This window comes from Centruroides vittatus, unplaced genomic scaffold (genome assembly GCF_030686945.1).
Source record: "Centruroides vittatus isolate TY-2023 unplaced genomic scaffold, ASM3068694v2 contig_875, whole genome shotgun sequence".
NCBI lineage: Eukaryota > Metazoa > Arthropoda > Arachnida > Scorpiones > Buthidae > Centruroides > Centruroides vittatus.
Window position 1 is genome coordinate 1,891,920 of NW_027122567.1, and position 19,990 is coordinate 1,911,909.

The window sequence follows — 19,990 nt, forward strand, 5'->3', positions numbered from 1 at the left end:
AAAAAGTTATGCATCAAGAAGGTGGAATTGGAATAATAATAAACTGTTTATTAGTGTGAACTTGATAATGGTAATAGATGATTGCAATATAATAGCAAAGGAACAATTTTCCATGGAACATCATCATAATTTAAATGAACTTTTAAGACCTCTGTTTGCCTGTATACCTGCAGTAATGCAGTTATATTTGGAGGCGTACAGAGATTCTGTGACTAATTTGTCTACAGATGTTGCAACTGTTGCTGCAGATATCTTACACTTGCAGATGGCTGAAGGTGGAATCTCATTTTATCTTACAAATGTTCAATGGGTGACAAATCTTCAGACCAAGCAGGTCAAAGAAGTGTGGCAATGTAACTAAGACATTTCTGGAAAACCCTAACTATACATTACATTATCTGCTGAAAAATGGATGTTTGCAGCCCTGCCATGAAAGGCAATAGTGATGGTATGAGATTTCCTGATTGTATTGTTGAGTTGTCAATGTCTCTTGTATCACTGCTAGGAGGTTGTCATAAGAAATGGCTTTCCAGACCACCATTCTAACTGTTAAGCACTCATCAGTGATCCTGTACAATAAACACAATGATCAGCCTTTCTCAGACAGAACTGGGATTTGTTACTAAAGACAATATGCTACCAGTTTATAGTAGTCCATGCTTCTGTCGTAGCACCACTGCAAACAAAGCAATTTTGTGGATGCTAATGGCAGGATGCATAATGGTTATCATTAATGCAAATTTGTCTCTGCTAGCTGCCTACTATTGGTATAGCAAGAGAGAATTCTGAAATAATGCCTTCACTTGTCCTCTGGATGGTGAACAAAGATGCTGTTGCAGCTTGTGTCACAATCAAGAGTTTGCCTGCAGGATATGTGATCTGACATATGTAATACTCCAACAGTTCTTCACAGTCAGGTCAGAAGGGCTCAGGTGGTGGCCTTTGCCCACCAACTGACAGGTATCTGTGAAATGGCTGTCCTGCTTCTTCAGCTTAATGATACTGCCTTTTTGAGACTTTAGCTGTGCTTGATGTCTTTGACTGTGTCATACTGGTATGCCTAGCATTTGAAGATATTCAATTAACAAGTACACTTAAAATTATGAGCACAGTGAGCCTGTGAAAATCTTTTTTTAAGATACTGAGGTAGTGATTTTAAGACGCTCTGGTGACATTACCTGGCTTGCTATTGGACCACAACTGTGACATTTACATACTTGTCTAAGACATACAAGATAGCTGTATGCTAAGTAATCGGTCCATTCTATTTGGGTATGTAATTTTTTGTATATATGTGTATACAGTCTTAAGTCACCCAAACAATTTTGAACAAAATTTCCAGAACTATGGAAGTGAGGTATTGATATGGCAAATTGACCATATTCTACCAGATAAGATCAATGGCAGCACTTTTACTGGTAAAATTTGCAAGTTATCATTTCTATCTTGAAAACTGAATGATACAGGGAAAAAAAAGGTAAAGTTGCAGACCATCATTGAATTAATAGGAAATGACATTTTGCAGAATTTGGATAGTGCAGATGGCTGGGCTGCATGTGCATACCTATGCTGCTGGGTTGACCTTTTTGAAGATGAGTTGCAATATTGCTAATCTTTCTTAGCTGTCAAATAGCTCAACAAATGATCCACACAGTCAGATATAGACAGTAAGAAATCATAAAGCATACTGCATCTTTCCTAGCATTTCATTTGCATTCATCATGTAGCAATACTATTTTGAAATACTCTTCATTCATATAGCTTGCTAAGATCTGTTGTTGACACAATACTCTTTAAAGAACTATCTCAGTCATTCTCAACTTTTTTTTGTCACAATACACTTTTAATAATTTAAAAATTTGGTGGCACACACTGTTACTTTGGTAAGTACTGTAGGACAACCGGTGACGTCATAGCAGTGATTTTTAAATGCAGTTGATTATTTAGGTCGCATTTTCTAAATGTCTTGGTAACTATCGGCAGTTACCGGTAACACAGGTTACAATTTTCAAATGTGCTCTAGGAAGGTAGAACCAATTAAACTACTTGTCTGGTGTCACTTATGTATGGATATTCGCAGCAGTGGCACGCTTCAAAAATCTCGTGGCAGTTTAGTGTGCTGCAAGATTTTTGAAGTGGTTGAGAATCACTGAACTATCTGATGACTTATGATAATTTGCATCCTGTTATGTTTGAGTTTTATCTTTAAGAGCAGTTTTACATCACAGCCTTCTTTTGCATATGAGAGAGTGTACTGCTCATGTACAAATGGTGACATTGGGCATAGTTTCCAGCCTTTTGTTTGCATTGTTCATTACTGAAATGTCATTTATTACTAATTTGATGATACTCTGCACCTTTCTCATTTGCTTTTTCTCTGTATATCTTAGTTTTCAGAGATAGGAACATTAACTTTCAAATTTTATTGCTAAAGAGCACTGTTATCAGTCTCATCTGGTAGTGTTTAGTCACTTTATCATATTAATATCTCACGTTTATAACTTTAAATATCTTCGTTCAAACGTTTTATTTGAATGACTTAGAACTTTACCATACAGATGCATCTTTATCAACTTAAAGGAAAGATCAAGAAATTAAAAAATTGAAATTATCTGAATCACTATTATTTGACTTAATATGTCAAATAATAGTGAATTAAACAATTATTAAAACTTAATCATTGAAAATTCAAATAAAGCTCTAATTTTAAACATATAGAATAAAGCCAGTTATGAATAAGTACTGTATTTATTTCAAGTATATGAATGAAGAATGGGATGATTTCTGATGAAAAAGTTTTCTAATTATGATTATGTATTTTAGTGACTTGTTTAGAAATTAATACTTAATTGGATTGGATAGAAGAAATGAATTGATCATATGTTATAGGACAGATAATGTTTGACATTTGAAAACATAAATGCAACTACAGTTATAAGACTTGTATGGATATTACTATAACAGATGTAAGATTGAATATTGACTAAATTTGAAGAATCAATGAAATTAATTGTTGAATTTTGGTTAATACCACCTTACATTAAATATAATTTACAATGTTTTGATGATGATAAATAGTTTAGATCAATTAAAAGTTTTATTAGAGCAAAGTCAATATAAAAAAACTGGTTTTCAAAATTTTCTTTTATTCTAGCAAGATATGGAATGTCACTTATTTTTTATCTGCTGATGATAATATTGAATAACTGAAATTCCAATCATCTAATAATACTTATGAGTAATGATTAACCAAATAATTTAATAATTGTGTTTAATAATTTAATTGTGCATGAATCAAATAGTTTAGAAAATTCAGTTTCATAGTTGATATTCAGATAACATTTTTCCAGCTTTTTAAGTAGTTATATCTATTATCAAGCATCATTTAATATCAAAAGACTATGTGCATTTGAGACTGAGCAGCTTCTATTTAATAATAAAGAATTTTAGAATTCAGAATTTTTTGCAATTCCATAAAGCTCTGTCCAGGTATCTATTTTCCATCTGTGTTGAATGTAAGAAGAATCATCATATCAAAGGACTCTGTGACAGAATTTGAGTCAATGTATTTCTATCAGTTTTTATTCAGTTATTCCACAGAAATGCAATTTTATTTTATAGATTAGATTATATAACTATTTTATGGAGTTGTAGTAATAACCCATAGAGGTGATATAATATTGTAAATTATTAGTTTGTTTATAATTTTTATATTACTTGTAAATTGACAAAAACCCCTTTTTTTTCTTTATGTAACTTATCTCTGTATTGGGAATTATTCCCTATTACTATTTAATAAAGATTCTGAATTTGAATATAATACAGTAGAGCGTCGATAACTGGAACCAATTGGAGACTGGGGTCGTTCCAAGTAGTGATTTTTTCCAATTTCCGATTATGTACGAAAAAATAAATTAACCTGTCCGATGTTCAAATTTTTCTTTGTTGCGTATCGCTTCCTGTTGAATTTTTCTCCGTTGCGTGTCGCTTCGTGTTGAATTTTCGTCGATTTTAAGCCTAACGAAAATTTTTATAATAATAATCGAGGCTATCGTATCGTTAAAAATTATTTCTTTATTTTGTACAAACAAAATAAATATATTGAAGAATATAAAAAACATGAAAATTATACTTTAGAAGTAAATTTAGTATCAAAAACGTTCGATTCAGCACGACACAGTCCGACTGAAAATCGTTCCAGTTTCCGGCCATTTCAATTACCGACGTTCCAATTTTCGACGCTCTACTGTATATTAAATATAATTTGCTTTTAAAAAATTTGTGAAAAGCTGTATCTCTTAATGCATTACTAAACAAACTTTTTCTTATCTTGACTATGGTTCAAATTGTCAGAACCATTTAGTGATGATATTATTTACCACTACTGTTTTTTTATTTTACAGATTTTTTATTACAGTATACAGTAATACCTCTGTTTTCATTGACTTCACTTATTGTTGGTTTTGGTTTTCATCGAGTTTTTTCATGAAAAATTTGTCTCTGTTTTCATCAGTTGCCTTGGATTTTGTCGGTGTGCCCACATGGTCTTGCTGCTAATTTTGTGAAAAACAAAGGGCGACCTAGGTGTTTTCTTGCTCAGTGGGGCATTGTTTCTTGTTGTGTGAGCATTACTCTGCCTGTCTAGCCGAACAGTTCCATTGCTTTCCTTTTATTGTAGCTCCATCATGGGACCAAAAAAGATTCCAAAGCCAGCAGCTCTTTGAAGAAGAAGGCCAAAAACACAAACAAGTTGACAAAGGAAACTATTGAAAAATACGAAAAACATGTTAAGATTGCTTGAAATCAGCCACTTTTATATTCATTTTATATTAATTTCTTATTGTTTTTAGTATTAAACAGTATATTTATTCTCTATAAAATGTGTTTTTGGTATACCTATTTTGGAGTGTCTAGAACGAATTAATTGGATTTACATTGATTCATATGGAAATAATTGCCTTGGTTTTCGTTGGTTTTGGATTTTGCCGATTGTTTTTGGATGGATTATCGACAAAAACCGAGGTATCACTGTATTTTTTCCTGCTTAGTATTATTATCTTGTTTATATTATATGAAAATTGTTTATACAAAATATTAACTTTTTTCAATATATTTTTATAAATTACTAAAATTCTTATTTTTGGCACAACAGATATACTTAGAATTTTAGATTTGGCTTAAGCAAATATTTTGAAGCTGTTTACATAAATGAAAAAGTCCTAGAAATTTTTTTTCCTTCTTAATTACTTCTGATTTTATATACAGTACTTTTAATATTTTGTACTTTTCTAGAAAATAATTTGTCATCACTGCATAGGATAGAATCAGAGAATATTTCCATTTAAAATAAATATTAAACTCTGTCCTAAGTCTAACTTATTTTATATATTTGACTAGCAGATGAGCCCGGCATTGCTCAGGCAAAAAGTAACCATAGCAAAGACTAAGATTATTAGATTATAGCCAATCTTACCTGTTTTCATCAATCAAGAATTAGGTCCCCCTCTTCCTGGGCTAATTAGAGAATTTTTAGATGGATCTAAAAAGTTCAATTTCCTGCAAAAATGTAAAAAACTGCATCTAAAATAGTACTGTAGAAGCAGAGTTCTTCAGAATAATCCTTAACCCTCTCTCTCTTCTCCATGGGGGAATTTCCAAAAATCCCTTCTTAGTGTGCAGTCTCATGATGTATGTACCTTAACTGTGTACCAAATTTTAACTTTCAACTCCTAACCTCTTGGCTCTGCGCTTATTATCATCAACTTATCTTGATTTTATATATATATATATATACGACGCTTGTTTTTTGTTAATGATATTTTTTATGTTCTGTTTCACAACCTTTACTATTCTCCAGTGGTTTAAAAAAAATCATCAGACTATCATGTAATTATTTAAAATTTGATAGAATATTTAATTAAAAATCAACATAATCATGTTGATTTACCATTAATAATTAATATGAATATGATAAGATATTCTAACACTTCCGATGAATAAATCATTAGTGAACAAGTGTTACTTGTTACATTTTGAATGGAGAATATATCTAATCATTTTACTTTTAGTTGTATTACAGTTTTTTTAATATCTTATTTAAATTAATTTTCAAATTTAAATCTTTTGTTTTGTATCATGTTTTAAGGTCAAAGCATCCATGTTCTAGATTTTAGAATTGTGACTTTAAGTTGACTATTAAAGGTAGCTTTTAGCTACCTTTTTAAAAGTATCTACTGGCTGTTAAAAATTTGATATTTGGATAAATTTATCTTTGCATCTTTTTGATTTTGCTAAATTTCAAATGATATTATGATTTACTTGTTTAATTGACTTTATCTATTTGTGTAGATTATTTTCTTTATAAGATTTTGTATTTTGTTTCATACATTTGATGATTATTTTCCTGAACTCTAGTGATTATTACTTAAGTTTAATTCAGTTTAAAAGTTATTTAAATCTAATGTATGATTTTATATAATAAACACTTTTCAGATTTTTTTTCTAATTTATGATATTGTATTATTTTATAATGCAGAGAAAAACAGTTAAGATTTCTCATCTCTCTAAGACACCAATTAATTTTTAAAAAATGTTTATATAGCCTATATATATAAAATTTATAGTAAATTTAATTATAAAACTATATCTTAAATACAATAAGTTATATTTGTGATTTAATAAAGAATAATGGAATGTGCTATTAACAAGAATTAATTTATTTCGTTACATATTTAATGTATAAAAGGTTTTAAATTATATAATATTTATAATCAAATATATTTTACTAGGTATCATGCTTTGGGGCAAATTGCTGGACAAGGATTCATCAATCCATCCTTTTCTCGAGGACATTGGATCATCTTCAATGAAGATCTTTTTGGATTTCTTTGGTTGGATTTGTTGTCACTGAGCATGTATCATAGAGTGCAAAATCTATGCACAACATAATGTATATAACTTTCTCTATACAGTATATATATATGTGTATATTCATTTTTTTAAAAATAATTTTTAAAATACCTTCAATGTACCTGCGAGAAATGTTTTATTGGCATTTTATCGAGTATTCTTTAATGTTGGCCATTTCACTAGATGGGATGTTTATTAAGCTTAATGCGAAATGATGCAAAGAATGTAGGTGCAATAATTTAAAGTTTTTATTAATGCAATAGCTGACAACTGAAAATTTCTTCCAGAGCATAAACAATTTGTAAAATGACTATTGAGTAATTTATAGACACTAGCATTACGACCAATGAATTATCTTCTTGTTTAATGCCAAAGATTAGGTAGAAAATTTTATCATTTTTTATATACGACGCACAAACATGAAAATGTTTAGACGTTTTGTTTTAACTCAAAACATCCTTTAAGTTGAAGGAAGCCAATTTGATTAATATATGCATATGCTTAATTACAATTATGTAATAACGAGAACTCATTTTATGCATAATACCAATCCTTATAACAAATGTGCTCAATTTCCAATTGTTTTTTTCTAAATACCATCTGGATATTTTAGTTATCCCACTGAAACAAATAGTAACGCTTCCATTTTTTATTTAATTGTGTAAGCAATCTTGTTTGAATTGTAGCATAGCTATAGATTTCCAAACTATGAGATAGTTTTGACGTGCTGATAATTTTTGGCTTCATAGAAAAATGGAGTGTTGTAATGGAAAAATGCAATTAATTAGAAAAAATAATGTGATTTTTTTTTTTAATGAACATTTTAATGTTGTTTTTATTTTCAATCATTCTTAGAAAGACTGGAGATTAGTTTTACTTTCAATCTTGTGATAATATAAAAAATTATGATTCTTTGTTCCTATAAAAATTTTAGTTGTATTATAAATACCCACATGAAATTTTATTTCTTAAAAATATTGTATTGTGATGTCTTGCAGACTATAAAACGAATCGTTAACAAGAGAAAAAAAACTATTGTACTTAACATTGATAACAAACATGTATTGTTTTGTATATAGATAAAAACATTGATGTGTAATTTGAAGTGAATGATAACAAAAATAAATATTTAATATTTGAAGCTTTTTTTTAATATTCTGGAGTGTCTTTCAACTAGACATTATCGAAAAACTTGATACATCGAAAAAAATTAGAAGGGGTAATTCAGTAACGTCATCGATGACGCAACGTCTGGCACGACTATTTTGATATCTACCCCTTTCGATCGGAAGTCGATTAGAATTGCATGTCTAGACGCCATTGTTAACCGAACCGTCTCAATACGTGCTAACCAATCGCAATCCATAAAAAAAAAAGATCTAAAAAAATTTCTTGTTGCTCAATAATATCGAGAATGTATTTCAAAAGAAAACTTTGTAACCTCGTTTAATAAGTTTAAAAGTGATCAATAAGATGATTATCATTAACATTTCAAAAAGGTTCTTATAAGATGATTATCATTAATCGAACACTCACTCAAGTTCCAATCGAGTTAGATCTAGTTCTAATTAAAAATCGATCCGAGAAAGTTTCAATTTGCAGCAATCTACACTTAAGCACATAAAACCTTGCTTATAATTGAATTATAAATTAAAAATTGCATTAATTAACGCTTAAGTAATTTCTTAATCCTATTAATAACCAGTTTTTTTTGGGAGGTCTATACAAATAAATTTTTTGTCCACACACACTAAGCAATATCCATTATATCTTCAAAGTACTTAATGCACAGTTATCAATTAACATATATTAAAAAAATTTCTTTTACATTAAGAAAATATATGTCAATAGGTCTAATAATCAGATTTTGTTGCTGAAGTAGCAGATTTTATGATTATCGATGCAGTCGCTTTTAGAAGAAAATTGGAGAACACGAAAGAAGATAGCGCGCCGATAAATCGTTTTGCTACAAAAATTGATTTGTGTATCGTGTTACATTTTTTTACGTTTTTAATCTTAGTTGAATGCAGTATATAAATGTTTTAGCGACTACACGTAGAGAAGAACAGAATTTTATGTCTTCTCTTATTTATTTCATATTGTTTCTAATTAAGTAAATAGATAAATTCGATAATTGTCCGATAGATGGCTCCAAATGTAACATCGGAGGTATATCAGTTCTAATGCCGAAATTTCAAAATAGTGATTTTTAATATAAATCGCATGTATTTTTAATTTTAAAAAAAAATTTTAAGTTCTCTTAAACGCCTCGGTATTATTTTATTTTTATTAGAATATTTATAAATTATTCAGGGTATTCATAAATACGTTATTGAATAATTTAGTAATAAGAAAAAAAAAAAAATTTAGTTTCAATGCATAACCTGTTTCAATCTTATATTTTTAGCAGTGAAAATTATTAAATTATTCAGTTTTATTGAATAAATTTTAAATGCTTAAATATAAAAGACTCTTCCGTTTATTATTATTAAATATCTATCTCTAGGTAACAAGGTACTAAGGTTTTAAATTGTGATATAAATAAATTCGAGCCTTCACTCAATATTATAATTAAAAATTCATTGCTTCGATGATATCTGGTCTTTTTTTCTTTTTTTAAACGAAAACTATAAAAACTAATTTTATGGAATTTTTAAATTATATTTTTAAGGTTATTTTAAACACGAAGGCGTTAAGTTGCCGTTAAGCACGAATTGCATTTTGATTATTAGACTGATTAAGTTGTTAATGATGTCGCTAAAGCGCTATTTACTTCATTTGTATGGCTATTGTGAGATCGAAAACTGGACAATCCTTGTCGGAGTTGACTTAACATTCATCATTTACAACGACATTCTTCAAGGTTGGTAACTTCGCTAGTAAATAAGTCACAAATCGGATAAATTTTCATTTCCTTTTTTTTCTCCTTTACAAGTTTATTGTCGATTCAATTACCATATGTGATAATATAATAACTTGTTTACACCATAGAGAAAGTATTGAGAAATCTCACTCAAAGATTAACAAATTCTTTAATTTAGACTTAATATTTTTTAGTCTAATAACTTAATTGGCATTTTTTCAGAATTAATTCCTTATTTTAAATGATCCTGCTACAGAAAAAAAAACAATTATACAGGATTCTCCGAGTGATAACAACATACAATAAATATAGACCTATTAGTTAACTTATTATTGATGCAAGATATAATTTTCTTTATATAATATTAAAAATTTTTTAAAAATTATTAATTTTTCATGGCTAAAATTTAAGTTCCATTTTGTTCCAGCTTATTGGATTTCTTTTTATAACTGGCTATAATCGACACTACACGATGATCGTTTCGGTGTCGATTATCAAATATTCGAGGTTTTTGAATATATTGCCTATTTTTGGGTTACAAAACGAGCCGATTTATTGCCGGATAAAGTATTTTATAGTTATAAGTGCGAATTTGCTTGAGTGAAAAGTTTACGGATTGATAGAGGCGTATTATGTTCTAGTTAATGGGCTCTTAAAGAAAAAGATATCCTTTTTTTTCAAAATTTACGAAAAATTCTCTTAAAAATACGATTATTTCGAATATTTAGCGATATTCATAACGGTTTGTATATGTACAATTTTTAAAATTTGAAATTAGTTCTGTTTAATTGTCTTAAATGAAAATACATACTGCAGCAGGGATATAACTTATATATATATATACGACAAGATGATTCAGTAAATAAAGTCTGTTGTTTATTGAATCTTATAAAGATATAATGGATAACCATAAAATTATGGACATCATACAAGTTTTTAATCGTCCGTTTTGAATTTTAAGCTGTTTCTGTTGCTAATTTATATAGACATATAAAAACAATGACTATAAGTCATCATACAATAATATAATGATCTGTATAGACATTCCGAAAATACAATATAGTGTTTATAAACTGTATGTTCACAAATATTTTCGAATGGTATAATTTAAACTTTAATCTTTTGACTTAATAGATATTAACATACGACTGTCTTTTTAAAATTTGGAAACATCTGTGTAATTTTTTTTAACTCTAAGCGATTAATTGCATTATAACATAAACTCTTTCCAAGTTTGCATCAAAATATTAGGTTAGGGTCTCATATTTTTAAATTTATTTTTACTTAAAACCATAACAAGTTCGGCCCTTAAATACAAATACACGCATCTTCATCGTTGGATTTATCTTCTATTGTAGAATATATAATTATAACCTTATACTTTATTAAAATTTAAAATAATATATTTTTAGTGCAAATATTGCAATATAGAATATAGAAAATTGTTATGAAAAGAAAACATTATTGATTGAATTCATAGTTTAGTATACTGTTATATATTAACATACATGGCAAAATTTTATTATTTATTTACAAAATTATTGGTTAATTCATATTCTAGGAAGTCGAAATCAAATTACACATAATTTCTGTTTATGGTCGAGTGTTTACTGTTAGTAAAACAAGAGAAAAATTCTTTTATTGATCAGAATAATTCTGAGAACTTAACGAGGTTATATTCTTAGAATGTATGCTGATTATATTCTTTTGAATAATCATAAAATTTGCAATTTCATAAACATATTCCAGAATTGTTTGTTGTTATATTTTTCAAACTTTTTTTTTTTCTTTCTTGAAGTGTTGAAAGTGAAACTGATCAAGTCTCGTTAGCGGTATGCTTTTAACGTGAAAAACATGTTTCAAAAAACTACAGTTCCATATTCCAATATTTATATATTCAATTAAAATTTCGGCTTAAAAATAAGATAGCTCAGTCATGATGAATTTTAATGTTAAAGTATTTTTATTATGTGTACTTTAAGTATGTTTATTACTGTTAGATACCATAATTTTCATAATTTGAGCATAATTTTATTACATTAAGTCGAATGTAATTTTTATTAAGAGTTTAAACTAGTTTTTTCAGCAAAATAAACTTTACATTTAATGTATTAACATAAATTCATTTACAAAGTAATAAATAGCTTACTGGTTTGATTCATCAGTAACTTTCAACATGTTTACTTCACGTCAATAAAATTTATTTAAATTTCGACTGGGCCTAGTAAATATTCTGAGCAATCAAAATTATCATCTCTTCAATCAAAATGTTGTAAAAAAAAATTTATAATTTCTAGATTTGTAGATAAATGATGCGTTTTGATAGGAAAGACTTAAATGAGAAACCGAAATAAGTCAAAAATTATCTCGTAGATCAAAAGTGTGTTTACATATTTCATCGCACGATAAACTAGATCATTATTTTCTCATCCATATAGATCAAAATAATGAAAACATTCTAGTAACATTGCATGCAATCGATCATTGAAAGAACACAGATAGGAGTCTTGTATCTCGGTTGGTGTGACAAATCATCTTATAATGAAGTTACAAACACCATCCGGATAAGATCTGTAGGTGGTGTCATCCAATGATATTTGTATTCCAGTGGTTGCTGTCACAGAATATAACGCTAAGACATGGCACACCCTGTCTCGGATGCAGGTGCGGGGTGTAAGACCCTGTCCTGTTGACAAACCATTTATCTTACCGAGTTGGGTGGATCCAGTTAGTACACTCTAGGTTGCCGAAAATTGATGTAAAGTTTTCTAACCCCCAACGAAAATAAACGATGATTTTTATGCGTTTCGGAGACCAGACACACGGAATATTTTTTTGCAATGTATACATTTATAATAGGTTTTCTTCAGATCGTGTTCTTATCTGTAGCACACTTGTCACAACTTAGACACGAAGTCTAGCGTGCTGTAGACTTTAATAGTGTCACTCAGGTGTATACGGTGTATGAGAAAGTTATATATGTTTGACATTGTTTTTAAAAAAACTTACGTTCGATAAACTTTTTAAGTGAAGTTCCGGTTTCGAAATAGTTTATATGTTACATATTGTGCCAATTTAAACATTTACCACCCATTTTCGGGGATGAATTTTGCTATCCACCCATTTTTAGGCGATTGTAAATTTTACTACCACACGCTTTTCGCGATTAATTTCCATTCCGAAACACGTTTCGAAGGAAATAAGCGTAAAATTTTGACAGGTCCTTAATTAATCTGCCAATTTTTCAACACGGGGAGGAAGGGAGAATTCGTGAATAAAATCCGTTCCTTGTTTTTTTTTATTTATTTTTTTAAACTTTAAAATCTGATTGGAGCTTATTTCGCCACTTTTCATTCGAAACTATTTCGCCACTTTCGATGGGAATTTAAAGAAATAAAATATAAATAAAGTGCGTAACGAAACGCGCATCAGATGGCGCCACCGTAAAGATAAGTTACTGTTGAGACATTTCAAACTTCGCAAAAGAAGCTATATTTTACCTTTAAAAAAATGATAATAAATCAAGCATAAATATGAATTAGGAAAGAAAGTTAACTAGCTGTTTAATTGTTTTCATATTTATAAAGATTTTAATCGAAATTTAATTAGTAGGCTAGTATCAATTGATAAACTGCGAATGACGTCACGGTTACATCCTATGAGGCGCAATATGGCCAGAGGGCTTCACTTCCCGAGTGTGCTCACACCCCTCTTTGTTTTAGGGTAAGTAATTGAATAACAGGATAATAGATTGCCCGATGAGCTTTGCACGAAATTTTAAATAGGTATATGATACATCTGATCAGTTTTTCCGGCTTAAAGTTTCTTATGCGCAACTTTATCCTTCATAAATTATTCTTACCGGAATACATTTACACTTTAATAAACATCGATATTGAGAGATTATATCAGTTCCGAGATAAAAAAAAAAAAAGTGTGCCGAATCGATTATCTGATCGAGAATCGTTTAATATTATCCGTTGATTGTTCGTTAACCGAGTATAAACCGCGCCTAAAGTTGGGCTTTTTTAATGGGATGTGTTTTTATAGTTCTCACGCCAACCACTAGGCGTCGTCTCTCTGTAAACAATTAATCTTTCTGTAAGATAGAGAAAAGGAAAAAATAGCACGATATAAATCATTATCAGGAGAAACGATGGGTCACGATGTCGAAATCGTGAACCAGATGTCGTTGGGACAAACACGTGATCGAGTCCCAGCAGCTACTTTGACCTAAGGGGTATGACCCACAACTAGTTCAACTCACTAAGTAGACGTGTAATACTATATTCCCAAAACCGGCAATTTTTGCCTTCCCATTGAAGGTAGGGAGATCAGACAACCTCCTTACGTGTGTCCTTTAAAATGTTGCCTATAACCCGCTATGGAGTAAAATCGTAACGAGTCTCGAGTATTTATTAAAACAATAATTGGGTCGATGAGCTTTTAATAACGTTTCACCTCTACTATGTTGTTTAATGAGAGGAACAACGTAATGGTTTTCTATCGAATTTTATTTTTAGTCGTCGACTTGAGGCTAGGGATGTAAAATTAATTTTAATAAATAATATACTGCCGATGCTTTAATTCTTCCTCACTCCATATTAATATGTCAACGCAGTAAGTGTTCGGTGTTATAGGTTTTAAGTTTGTTTTTTTCCCAAGCTATTTTGAGGAGAAAATACCTCTAGTTCATTATGAATTTGGAGGGCGCATCGTAAAATTTTCTTGAATGAAATTTGTTTGGAAGGTTGTAGCTATGATTACCCTCTCGCTCTCTCCCTCTTTCTCGGCATAACTGTAAAAAGCAAGCATCTTCAGAGACTTCTGAATAATAAAAAAGAGAGAGAGAGGTGGAAAATCTTCATTCTTAAGCATGGAAACCAAATCAATTCAAATTTTATTGATATATTATAAATTAACACTGAATCATCTTTAACTGGAGTGAAAAAGAAAGAAAGAGGAAGAAGAAGAAAATCAGATTAACGAATAGATCTATTTTTGATTCAGCTAAATATAAATAACCAATTAAAGAAAAAACATTTTAAAGTGAACTGAAATGGTTGAAAAAATAAATAAATAAAATGAATTAATTTTAATCATTTTTTGCTCCACTAAATTTAGAGCAAAAAGTAAATAAAGAACGACAAATTTATATTTTTATTCTGTAAAGTGATATAATATGAACTTGTGCCACATAAAAATTTGCAAAGCTCCTAGTATACTGTAGCACAATTAACTAAACATATTGTTTGCATAAGCATTATATTTAGTAAATTACACTCTTATAATGTATAATGCTTAAGATAATTCAATAACGTAAACGTTTACACGAATTTAACGCAAAAATAATGTAAATTAACACACAAACTTTTTTAAAATGAATGTTACACTTATAGAAGTTATGCGTTATGAAAGGATGAGGAGAAGGAAAAAAAATTAAAAGATAATACAATATGATAATTATAAAAAAAAATAACTGTTTAAATGATTGTTAATAATTTAAAGGACGTAATAAGGATTAGTTTTATTAAAATTACCTAGATTAGATTTATTTAAATTGGAGGAAAAAATGTTCAATTAGTGATGTTTCATTACAAAATGGAGCCTTAATGGGTCCGAGAACGAAATCTGTTTTGTCTTTATGATATTAAAAATAATATATATGACGTTTTATATCTGTCTTAATTAAGAATTTTTAAATAAAGTTTTTAAATGAGTTGTCAGAAGATATTGTTTAAGGTTAAGGTTTATTTGAGTTGTTTGCTGTTTTGGGGAGGGTTAAATTTAAGCACTTGATTTAAAAAAAAAATATATATATATATATATTTAAATATGTGAGATTTTTTGGGGAAGTTCATACGAAAACAAGCAATTTTACGAATGATTCTCATTAAATTTTATTTGTACTGTACCAACAACTTAATTATAATCTAAAGAAAAAGCTTCGGTAATTGTATAATTTATTACTTTTTATATAAATTTAGTAAAGGTAACTAATTCAAAATGCATAGGAAGCTGTTGAAAAATAAAAATTTATAATTAATATTTTTATTTTTAAGTAATGCAAAAAAGTCATTTATTCAGTTGTTTTTTTAAATATTATTTTAATTTTAAAAATCTGATTTCATATCCATATTGAGGTTTTTTTGAGTTTTTTCCATGTTATATCATCAATATCTTCATTTTTTACCGTTCGGAGAGCATTGATCTCTCAGTAGGAGATATCTTTTCACGCCATTGCTTATTTATGCAAGAGATTTGGAAGATGGAAGAAAATTACTTTCTGATTGGTCGCTTCTGTCTGTGACGTCATTGGGGACGATGAACCTGGTGATGGTAAAGGATATCGATTGGATAAGGAATGAGTGTCTGTCGTGGATAGTGGCGTCTCGAAGTGGTGCTTTGCTGCTTGAATCTTCACGTGGGTGGATCTTTATAAAAAGACAAATTGTAATTCTTCTTCTGCAAGACAAAAAAAAAAGAAAAATATATTTAAAAAATAAGATTGTTAGAATAAAATCAATTTTTTTTTTTACTTTTGAGAAAAAAAAAATTAATTCTGTTTTCTAAGATTTATTGCGTGTTACAGTTTAACTATATTTATTTCGCGATATTTAGCCACATATTGCGCATTTATTACCTTGTTTAACTTTAAAAAAAGTAAGAAATTTACTTAGAAACAATTAAATTTTACATATATACGTATCTACAAAACGTGTTTTATAGTATAAGAAAGATACTAAGCTTCTCAGATTTAAAAAATTATTATATATCAATTTTAAAATAACAGATATAATGAAAAAACTAAAGAAAAATCCTTATGGATTTATATTTCTGATATTCTAATTTTTTTTTTTTTTTTTGCTTATTTATTCTAATATATTTACTTAAGTGATATATGAATAGAGTTCTTTGGGGAAATTAAACAAATAAGCATTTGTTATAGGCCTAGTTATTAAATAAGGGAGCTTATTGTAAAATTATATACAAAAAACCGCCGAATTGTTTCCTAATTATACATTTCTAGAATGGCGAATAGGTCGATTCTTGCCTTATAATGAAAACTATCCATAAAGAAATATCTCAGAAAAATATCGATCGAATGATCATTATTAAAGCATGAAATGTAAATAAGTTTTTAAGTTTTGGTTATTTTATTTTATTTTTCTATCTAAATTACATTATATGGGTCTCTTCACTGTCTTTATTATATTAATATATGGATATATTTGAGCTTAAAACAATTTCCCTTAAAAGGTTTATAACTGAGAGAATTGACAAATATAATGCGATATTTTCCCATAGGAATAACTTACTTTTTGATATAAGTCTATATTATGACTTTTATATGTTAGCTAATTAGAAATGTTTAAAAATGTAAAACACTCAGACCAACTGAAATATAGAGGCTAAACATCTTAGAATTATAAACAATATAAAATTATATTACAAATTCAAAAGTTTTTGGAATGTTCCTTGTACGCTGTTAATACTTTTATAATTAAACAATTCTAAAAAAGGAAATAATAGAACTTTTATTATTTAAATAAAAATAGATCTAACTAAACATTAATGAAATTTAATCGCATCTTCGACATAAAATAAAAAAATATATGCATCAATTAATATGTCATTTATGGAAATAACAAGCATTCTTAACTAAATATTAAAATCCGAATAGTTATCAACGGTTTTACTAATTATAATCAATGATTTTTAATTATAGAATAAGCCTAGACGTTAATCAATAATAATTTTAATTATTATTATTCCATATATATTTATAATTTTGATAAATTTTCGTTTATAGACTTAGATCTAGCTGACACCAAACTTTAGACGTATCTACTTAAGCGTTAGACCAAAGGCTTAAGCATATTGATAATTTGATGAATTTGTTGCTAACTTAGATATACAATTAAAACTATTTAATCCTAAGCTAAGGCTGATAAGTAATTAATTAAAATTAGAACGTTCAAATTCGATTTTATAATTTTCTATAGTGCTAGGAATAGATCTGGTTAAACTCTGTGATCATAATAAAAGTTATAAATGAATTTTATCTTTAAAAATAATTTCGTTACACCTTTTAAATTTTCTTCCGAAATAACTCTTTCGTAAATTAGTTTTATATTATACAAGTAGAACTAACAAGATTATTTATATCAAATTCTGTTGTTTTTAATTTACTAGGTAATAGAATTTGTAATCGGTTAATGAAGCAAAAATTATTTTTTAAGTAAATTTCATATACAAATATTAAAAACCTAATATTTAATTGAATCTATAATTATTTTTTGTAATCAGAATTCTAAATTAGTTACTACATTAGTTACTATGATATGTTCTAAACGAATTCTGTTCATAGAAAATTTAATCATTTATAAAAATATTTTATTAATAGACCTATAATACGAATCTATCAAGTTTCCACGTAATTAATGTCAAATCTTAACATTTATTCAATTTTTTACATTTTAGTTTGTTTATTCGTTAATTACTTAAAGATTTTTACATGAATTTAGTGCTTTGTCTGCTATAAATTCATTTTTTTTAAATATAAAAAGAATTATTAGTATATATATCATCCTATTTTTGTAATTTCTAATATTAGGTTGCATTTGTCTAAACCTATAACCCATACTGATACAGAATTACATAGATTTACTAGTTTAAAATATCTTTTTTTTACGTTTAATATGTATTGTATATTTAATATTTTTAGAATTTAATTAAAATTAAGTTACATTAATTAATTCTCGTTACATTTCTTAGATGCCCTATCCATTGGCAACCCATTTATCTTCTAAATATTACAATGAAAATGAAAGCTGTCTATATAAAATGTTTTACCCTTAGGATTACAGCTGTTAATTAATAATTTCAAGTACTTTAATTATTAAAATTGGTTGAATTAAACTGTTAAATATATTATCTAAATCGTGAATTAATATCTTATTATAAATATTAGCAATTAAAATTGTTTTTAGGCGAATCTTTGTAATAAGTGAAAAAAATTCTTGAAAATTTCTATTATCGTCAACGGAAATTTTTCTCATTCGGTGAATTTATTTGCCATTTTTTTAGGTTAAAGATTTTATTCAGGAATTCTTTTTGAGCTTCGTTTGTATAAATTTTGCTGATCTTTTCATTAAATTCTTCTTTTTTTAAATTATTTTTTAAGTAAACAATTTTTCTTTGTTTTTAAGCTTTTTTGTTGATAATTCCCAATATAATTCAGAATCTATTGTACTTTGACTTTACTTGGTTTTAAAAATATTTTAAACTGTATGCGAATTGTTTTATTTCTATTATTCTTTGTTCCTGTTATTAGTAAGCTTTTTCAATTTCTTAATTTAATTAATAAAAATTAAAATGTTTCTATTGAGTGATCTATACATCTCTATATAGATGCATTTCGTGCATTAATGCCAAACAAAATTGATAGTATTTTATATTAATTATATTTTATTAGTTACTATCTTTCAGTTCTTTTAATAAATATATATATTTTTCATTAGAATATTTTAATAAAATATAAAAATTACCTTAAATATAAAGAATCAAGATTACTTATTAAGCCTATTTTTAATTTTTATATAATAAGTTTAAGGCATAGGATCAAACCAATTAGTTGTAGCCACTTTTAGTAGACTTTTTTAGTTTCGGCCACATCAAATGATCCTTCCAACCGTTTTGTAAATTATTCCAATCCGAATTTTCCTTCAAATCAGTTTGTATTGTAAGAGACAGTCGCAACAGCATAATAGTCATTTTGACATAAACTTTAAAGAAAAAAACTCCTCAAAAATGTCCATTTTGATCAGTTATGGCCATATAAACACTAATAAATGGCTATTTTTGGCCATAATGAACGAACAAGTAAGAAGAAACATTTAGTTTTTTATAATCGTTAATATCTTACATAAACAGAATAAAAATTAAGGGACAAAAACTGGTGGCTTGACCTATAAAATTTTTCAATTTGTATAATTTTCTGGAAAGACTCGAGTTAAAAACGTTACATTAGTTATTAATTTATTGTGTTATATTTGATGAGAAATTTGTAAAAGACAACTGAGTTTGTGTACGTCTAAGATTCGTTAATACAGCTATGCAGAAAAGAGATCAAAGCCGGTAAATTAGTAAATATTTTCATAGAAAATTTTGCTGCATTCTAAAAATTCCGTTACAGACATCTTTCAAAATTACATG

At 27.8% G+C, this 19,990-nt stretch overlaps 1 protein-coding gene and 1 long non-coding RNA gene across 3 annotated transcripts in view; one reads left to right on the forward strand and one right to left on the reverse strand.

The window, feature by feature from the left end:
- Positions 1–8,050, forward strand: part of LOC136982985 (F-box only protein 31-like) — a 33,819-nt gene extending 25,769 nt beyond the window's left edge. For both annotated transcript variants that reach the window (XM_067279578.1, XM_067279579.1), the window contains one exon: positions 6,789–8,050. In XM_067279578.1, coding sequence (XP_067135679.1) covers positions 6,789–6,948 — 160 coding nt within the window. In that variant the 3' untranslated portion in view covers positions 6,949–8,050. The remainder of the gene's footprint in view (positions 1–6,788) is intronic.
- A 7,800-nt stretch (positions 8,051–15,850) lies between these two features.
- Positions 15,851–19,990, reverse strand: part of LOC136982996 (uncharacterized) — a 141,885-nt gene continuing 137,745 nt past the window's right edge. The window contains exon 6 of the long non-coding RNA XR_010881960.1: positions 15,851–16,237. This is a non-coding gene — a long non-coding RNA (uncharacterized lncRNA). The remainder of the gene's footprint in view (positions 16,238–19,990) is intronic.